The sequence below is a fragment of the Ixodes scapularis genome, unplaced genomic scaffold (assembly GCF_016920785.2).
Source record: "Ixodes scapularis isolate PalLabHiFi unplaced genomic scaffold, ASM1692078v2 PGA_scaffold4__175_contigs__length_147842914, whole genome shotgun sequence".
Classification (NCBI taxonomy): domain Eukaryota; kingdom Metazoa; phylum Arthropoda; class Arachnida; order Ixodida; family Ixodidae; genus Ixodes; species Ixodes scapularis.
In genome coordinates, this window is record NW_024609879.1 from 104,014,786 (window position 1) to 104,022,789 (window position 8,004).

General features: G+C 42.2%; 1 protein-coding gene across 1 annotated transcript in view; it reads left to right on the top strand.

Moving 5' to 3' along the window:
- The window catches only part of LOC120839080 (protein arginine N-methyltransferase 3), a 46,212-nt gene extending 38,575 nt beyond the window's left edge, over positions 1 to 7,637 (top strand). Inside the window, exons 7-9 of the mRNA XM_040209293.2 lie at positions 3,049 to 3,183; positions 5,981 to 6,068; positions 7,477 to 7,637. Coding sequence (XP_040065227.1) covers positions 3,049 to 3,183; positions 5,981 to 6,068; positions 7,477 to 7,586 — 333 coding nt within the window. The 3' untranslated portion in view covers positions 7,587 to 7,637. The remainder of the gene's footprint in view (positions 1 to 3,048; positions 3,184 to 5,980; positions 6,069 to 7,476) is intronic.
- The last annotated feature ends 367 nt before the right edge of the window (positions 7,638 to 8,004 follow it).

An 8,004-nucleotide genomic window follows, 5' to 3' on the forward strand; every position in this document is an offset into this window, starting at 1 on the left:
GACAATATCATTTTTCGCATTCATAATTCGTCAAGGATTCTTGAGTATTGCAGGAAAACTTCAATGAACTGCCGTGTATGTTTATTTTTTTATGTCAATTCTCGTTTAGTTGTGGCCTTTATAGTATAGACCTTTTCAGTGGCAGTTTCAAACAAAGTGATTTAGAGCGTGCGTCCCTGGTTTTTGAGAGTACATCAGTGTTGCCCGACTGCGCCGGGCTGTGGGTTTTCTGGTGAGTGGGCTGTGGCAGCCTGCGTAGGCACCATTCCGGATGCTGGTGGTGGGTTGTCCCATTTTATTATTTATTGTGTTCTATGGTGAATAAAAGTTCTCTAGGTTTTTAGGAAGGCATTGTACTATTTTTGAGAACAAAAACAAATGAAAGCTATTTTTAATGAGTATGTGCATGACAAAACAAATGCGACTGAAATGTTTGTTTTATTTTATGTTGATCATTTTACGGCATGATACGCTCAGCTGCGCCAATCTACAAAGGTCTTAACTGTCGAAAATATTTGACCACACAAGATTTGTGTGGTCAAACTGCATGGATATTCCCCACTCACAACATGAAATTCAATGAGTCTCATCAATGGAGCAACATACTATATTGTACGTACCCATCAGTGCTGCGTTATCCGAACAGGATTTGAGGAAGGTCCCAAATAATATAGCATATGCAATTCATGGTGTTAACGATAGTCGCTTCACGACAATAGGACAGAATACGGCTTGTTTTGGGGCACGTTTTGAAGACAGCTGCTTTTTCGCACAGCACCAAAGCAAATAAATGAATGTGTCTCTTCCGCCACCACACCCCGGACCCGACACTATCAGCTATTTTTCGCGAAGACTGGAAACATGGCCGGGACGGCTTTTCAGAGATCATCTCAATGGAAACAATGCTAGAAAAGCGTTGAACGGCCCGCGTTACAGGCTGCTTGACGTTTGCTTTCTTCGTTCGTTTCCTTCAAAGGCCGAGCAGGCTATGAGCCCTGGTATTACCTGGTGCTCACAGTGGCAGATAACACACTGAGGGTAAGCATTCTGAACAGTCAAATAAAGTAAAAACTTCCAAGAAAAGCCGGCAAACTCTGAATGCACAATGCAGGTGGGCAGTCGCACTGACGGGGTATGCACAGTTCAGGCGGGTGGAAAAAATATCTGGCTCACTCGAGTCGCAAAATGGCGGTGGCCAGTGGCCAGAGAGCTCTTTTTGCAACATTCTAGAAGTTACATCCATGCAATGGCACAGTGAATACAGAAATATAAATATAAATAAATTGGAGCAGTAAATACAAGTCTGGGAATGACCTAAACAGGTTCGGCGGGTTCCTTTTTAATAAAGCAAATTTGTCTTTGACATGCTGGTTTTTGTTATAAAGTTCTGCTTATAAAATGTCGTTGATGTTTATAATCAAATGACAAAAGCTTTGTATTTCATCTGAATTAAGAACTGTAGTTTACTTGCAACCTCTAGAACTTGAAGAAAGCATCAATTAGGTGCTCGAAGTTATTATATTCTAGAATTATTGCAGTACACTGTACTATTTCGTTTACATTTTATTTCACACCTAAAATAAGCATGCACACCATATTCTACCACCCTTCATCAATCAGCATGTTGTTACTGTGGCTTGTACTTCTACGCACAATTAAATTACTTGCTAGGGAATGAAACCTGCCATGCTTTTGACGGCATCAAAAGGTTGCACAAAAGCAGGAAGGCAAGGTAGACGTAAATGGATAAATCTTAACATGATATTCGTGCTGGTATTAGCAAAAATTAAATGTATGCTTAAGCTCCAAAAGCAGGTTTTGCTGCTCCAAAATGGGCATTTGGCTGCTCCAAAAGGTGTTCCAAAATCACTCAAACCTAACACATCACTGGTATAGTCACATGTCTACAACAGACGCGCTAGTTGACTTACCGGGAACGTAGCCTTTGCCTTTTAGCAAAGTAAGGGAGAGAAGGAGCATGGTAGGAGTGAAGAGCGATTGCTGAATCAGTGCATGAAGAAAACAACTGCTTATTTTTTGTGTGCAGACTGACACTTTTCCTACTTTATTTCCAGTAGTGCATTTCTTTATCATAAGGTACGACAAAAAGAACAACCCTTGTTGAACTAACCTGAGACTGGGGTAAAGGAGAAACATTAAAACATAGCAGAGACAGAAAATAGACAGGACGACGTCTCAAACTCGGCTAACTCATTTATTTAGTCCATCTCCTTGTAAAGTCTCAATCTCAAGGTCATCACTACCAACACAAAAGGACGAAGTCTATACAGCTCAAGTGACACAGTCTTCATCACACAATGTAATCATGTCTACAACATGGTTAATATCCACCAGCTGGCCTGCACCCTTACCATATTTTCCCAAAACTTCCAGTTTTTTTTTTTTTTTTTTTTTTTTTATTGAGATGAGGATTTTGTTGGCTGTACGAAGAAAAAACTGTTGGCGTTTGCCGTTCAGCGTCGAAACATACTCTGTGTGCGAAATTCTCTGGCTACAATAGAGAAATGTGAGCTCATCTGTGGATGAACAGTAATATTGTCACAAATGACAATTGATGAGGCGGTAAATAACGAAAGAAACTAAACATTTAATGTGGCGAACTTGTGTTGAGAAAACAAAAGAGAAAGAGTGGCGTCGCAAGTCGGCATAACCGCGGGGGCCGAGCACTGAGGCAAGACCTACTTGTGCGGCGTAGCTTCTTTTAAGTCTTCATTGGGAACCCAGAATATTCTGTCTCGATGCTTCTCGAAATATAAATTCTAACCGTGAACAAGCTAGACGGTTCTCCAACCTTCTTGAAGCTTCTACTTACATAAAGAAAGGTAAAACGACATGCAGTGCCGGGAATCGAAATCGAGCCACCTGCGCACGAGTCCAGCGCGCTGCCAACTCGACCACGTTAGCATGCGGCAATATGCCAGTCTGGTTGATGTAATGGACGTCAACTTTTCGTGTTTTTTGTCCTTGCCTCCTTTACGGCGACGTTTATGCGCTGACATTTCATGATGTTCCTGTCACCATTTCTAGAGCCTGGACCTCAACACATGCAACGTGGAAGACACCAACTTCACATCGGACTTCGAATTTGAGGTGGCGCCAGGGGCGGACGAGATTACCGCGTTTGCCGGCTACTTCGACAGTGCCTTTGAGTTACCTGTGCCTGTAAGAACCGCAACATTTCCACACAGATAGCTGAATGCTGATCCATGATATGACTGAGAGGAGGAGTATTCCACTGCGCATAATACCACAACAATACTGGACACGCACGAGATTTAAAAGAATCCCACATGACTAAATGCACTTAAATTGCAGTTCGCTAACAGGTAGTCACAAAAATTTTTTTAAAATCTCGAGCACTTTTTTTGAAGCTAGAAAAAAGGATTAGACATGAAGGTTACCTTGATGGAAACAACATGACGGGATATTTCTCAGCATGCTCTAAACTTTTCTGTTGGAGGTTTAGTGCAGAATGGTAATGTTGCAAAAGTTTGCTAATTTTTCTGCATTAATTAGCCAATTTTGGCACAGGACAAAAAGTATCTCTACTTGCTCAAGTAGAGATACTTTTTGTATACTCAAGTCTGCATTGGTTAAACATGAGTAGCGAGCACCAACTTTTTGAAGTCTTGATGGAAGTTAGTTGAAGCACCCTGTTATGCATGCCTACAGTCTGCAAAAAAAGAGGACAGGGAGAGGAAGGAACACAGAAGACGAGCACTAGCTACAACTCAAATGTATTGTATGTTGAAAAGAAGGAAGCAGCAGAAACGCCCAGCATGCACAAGGAAAAGAACACTGGCACCAAGGGCACAGCAAGGACATCAAACACACTCACCAGTCTTAAAAGGATGAAGTAGACGTGAACGTGCGGAAGGCTCAGGAGAAAATTAATTGGAAGTGGTTTACAACATCCTCCTTTCCTGTGGTAGATCTTACATTGGCCAAACTGGACGGTGTTCGAATGATCGACTTAAAGAGCATAATCTCTCTCCAAAGTCTACGGTAGGGGGTCACCCATCATTGCACTGTACAACCTGCTCTTGTTTACCTTACTTAAATCAAACAACTATATTAGGTCGATGCAGAAACAAACACACTAGGGGAATATTTGAAGCATTTATTATCTCCAGTTTGGGAAACCGCTGTGTCAGCCAGCCTTCTGTTTCCTTAACTGACAAGGAAATTTTTTTTTTAAAGAGTAACAAGTACAGTTAAACCTCGATGTAACGAAGTTGGTAAAATTCGCAACTTACTTCGTTACATTGAAATTTCGCTAAATCGAAATTTGGCTTTAGCATGCAAAAAAATATTCCGAAACATTTTACGGGTATGAAAACTCACCGAAAATGACATTTATTTTGGGGCAAAGTAGTCCGCGAGTTTTGCTTGCGCCTTGTCCGACAGTAGCAGCGGCGTCATACTGGTCATACGGCGTTCGAGCGCCCAGAGCGCTTGCACGGTATCTTGCTGCCCATGCGACGCCGTGTACACTACCCCCTCAGTACGTCCATTGCGTCGAGCACTTCCCGAGTGCTCTTGATCTCAGCAGTCTCTTCAGGATGGCGTCCAAAACGTTTGCTTTCTCATCCAAAGAAAGAACTTTACGTTTCCTTATGCCCGCAAGCACGTGAGTGAACCGCCCGGTTGAAAAATAAAGCTGTTTAGTTTAGGCAAAGCCGCCTGTATACTTTGGTTTAGGCGGTGCCAATGTTTCCAACCTACACAGCACTCTTGCCCGCACAGTTTACTTGCGCCCACAGTGTGCTTGCGCCTTTGCTTTACATCACGGTCGCAAGACGATAATCGGTCTTCTCGGTCTTCCCCTGGATGGCACTGCCCGTGCGGTCGCGCTAGGGTGCCTGGATAAACGCGCGCACCCTAGGTCGCGCCATCACGTCGCTTCCCTGCTGAAGTTGGCTCCCGCGCTACCCGCGGTACAGTGGACTATGATGATCAGTGAATGTCAGTGGTGATGCTGTTATGCCGTGCAAACTTTTTGCTCGGCATTTTCTGGCCAGCCCCGCGGAATCCGTATTGCCGCACGCCTCGCCGGCGCTACCGGCGCCGCATCCTCGGGCAGCCTAGGAACGTTGGAAGGCCTGTCCCCGTGAAGTAACCTATCAAAGCGCTCGCGTTTGCGCATAATCTTTTTTTTTAACCACAATTTTTTTTGCGAAGTTGTTTTTTAGAGTCTATTTATTTATTGCCTTCTATGGCAATGGCGCTTCGTTATATTGAAATAGCAGCAAAATAGACTTCGTTATATAGAGACTAAAAATACATGGGGTCTATGGGCAAGAAATTATGAAAAATAAAATACTTCGTTAAATCGAGGATTTCGTTACATTGAAGTTCGTTATATCGAGGTTCGACTGTATAGTTGAAGTTGTAGCCGCACCCTTTGTGCCAGTGATTTTTCCAGCCTTTTGCACTCCATCCTTTTAAGACTGGTGAATGTGTTTGATGTCCTTGCTGCACCCCTGGTACCAGTGTCCTTTTCCTCATGCATGTTTCACGTTCCTGCTTCTTTCTTCTTTTCAACGTACAGTACATTTGAGTTGTGAGTTAGCACTTGTCTGTGTTCTGTTCCTGTTCTTGTCTTTTTGTGTGCTATTTTTTCATCATGTTCACCAGTACCAGCTTGCCCAGCTCACCACCTTACTACAGTCTCTGTTCGTGTATTACCTTGTATGCATATCTTTGTACAGTCTACCTGTATATGTGTATCTTATCTGTACTCTGTGTATGTATTTGTATACACTCTGCATGTGGGTACGTATGTGCATGCATGCTGTGAGGAGACAATAGCCTTCTCTTTTTTATTGTACAAATGTTTGACACGAATAGTGGTTATGCATTCCAGTTTCTTCGGTCCTTAGTTGCCTCATTTTGCGAGCCCGGTGTTTTTTGTATTTAGGTACTCGAGGTTTGAACCAAGTGATATGATTGGTTGCAGGTCGTCCTGAGCACTTCTCCGCAGGCGAAACCTACACATTGGAAGCAGACGGTATTTCTGCTGGAACAACCAATTGCAGTTAGGCCAGGTTAGTGATGTTAGGGTCATCATTTTCAAAATAACTGGCGACATTGGGTGGAAAACAAGGTTACAGTATTCCCAGGATGAAACAGTGTGCGCCATTATGAAGAAGCTCCTTCCTAATGGCAGGAAGAAGCCTCTCTGAATGAACTTGGGGGCAAAAGGTAAACCGCAAAAAAGATGTTGAGGGAGCTCAATACTGGTCTCTGCAGCTGAACGGAGCCAGCAGGATCTAGCTTCCTTCCTTGGTTGAGGTTTCCTTGTTTGAGTGTTCACTTGAGCGTGTGCTCGTACTAGAACCTCCTTAACTGGCGACTTCTGAAAGTGGTGAACAGCTGGTATAATTGTAGTTTTAAAGCTAAAGTTGCTGGGTGTTTGCACTCAGTTGCTAAGGAAGTGTTTCGACCAGGGTTCTCTCGAAAAATTTCTGATGTGTGTACATCTAACAATTTCCAGGGTTTTGGGGGAAGAGTAGGGAGTGATTGCTGCAACTTTTGGTGTTCTAGGCACTTTCTCTGCCGCACAGCAGTGATTTTGTTTGCATTGACTATGCAGTTCTGTTGCGTATTGCCACACAAGTCTTTTAAACAGAGTAATGTATGGTGTTGTGCATTTCCAAAATCAGCATCATCTCGCCCAGCAGAGGCAAAATATAGAGGTGGGCTGGACATACATAGCATTAGCCAGACTGGTGGGCGGCAGTACCACCGCCGCCCTTTGTGAGGAGAACCTTGATCTCTACATATAAATAATTATGGTGCACAAAAATTGGGCACTTCTCAGCATGAAAGAGGACATTTAAAATTATCTTTTTTTTATTGTTTAGATATACTACTACTAAACTTAATTTGAGGATTATTGTAGGGTGGTTCTGTACAAGAGGGAGGCATATCTTTAGCTGCTACAGTAAAACCTCGTTATAACAAAATGGGATATAACAAACTAATGGATATAACAAAGCAATCATAATTCCCCTTGCTTGCTAATAGGGAAGAAATGGACATTGGCTATAACAAACTAATGGTTATAACGAAATAATTACGATCGCTCCTTCAACTTTGTTATAACGAGGTTTTACTGTACCATGTTACACACAGCTCTTGCAAATGATATTGAGCATAAACACATAATGGTCACTCTGTCAACTAGCAAAAGTACCTACAAGGTTTAAGAACTACCAGATCTGAAAATACCTTATTAAAGAGTGCAATAGGTTCTTCTACTTACAAAGCCTAGGCTTGTGGACAAATATTTTTATATATGGCTGCTGTAAACTATTAGGTTTAGATTGCATTCTACTCGTAAATCCTAGACGGTGTAGATGTTTCTTGTCACTTCTTTATCAGTTGCACAAGTGATTGGTTGGTTGGTTGATTGATTGATTGATTGACAGATTGAAAGTGTCTATCTTACAGGTGAAAAGATTACGGGAAAGCTGGACTGCAGGAGAGATGCGAGGAGGCGGCGTGAACTGCTCGTGGCCATTACTCTCCAAGACCAGACCTACCAGTACTGCCTCGGCTGACACCCTGGATACATTACATATGTCATAAAGTAAAAAGAAAAACATATATAGGAAGGTTTTACATCGTTTTCACTCACCATTGTGTGGGTTAGATGCTAGATGGATCTAACTCACTGTAGAAAAACTGAAAATCAGCTTTACATACAACACTAATTTACCAAGAATGTGAAGCTAACGGGTGGGTTTCGTTTTGCCGAAATATTTAAGAACATACTTATCTCAATTGCAAGTTATTAGATATTAGAATTGTAACGATTTGCCTGAAAATATGCTAAACAGACCAACAAACTTTGCTGAAATCGTAACCCAAGTATTGGGCCAAAATAGGTAATTTATTTTGCGAAGTTATTCCATTCACAATTTTGTTCTTCACCGTGTTTTCTGAAGCAAGTCTCTATTGGCAACAATGAGAAAGTGA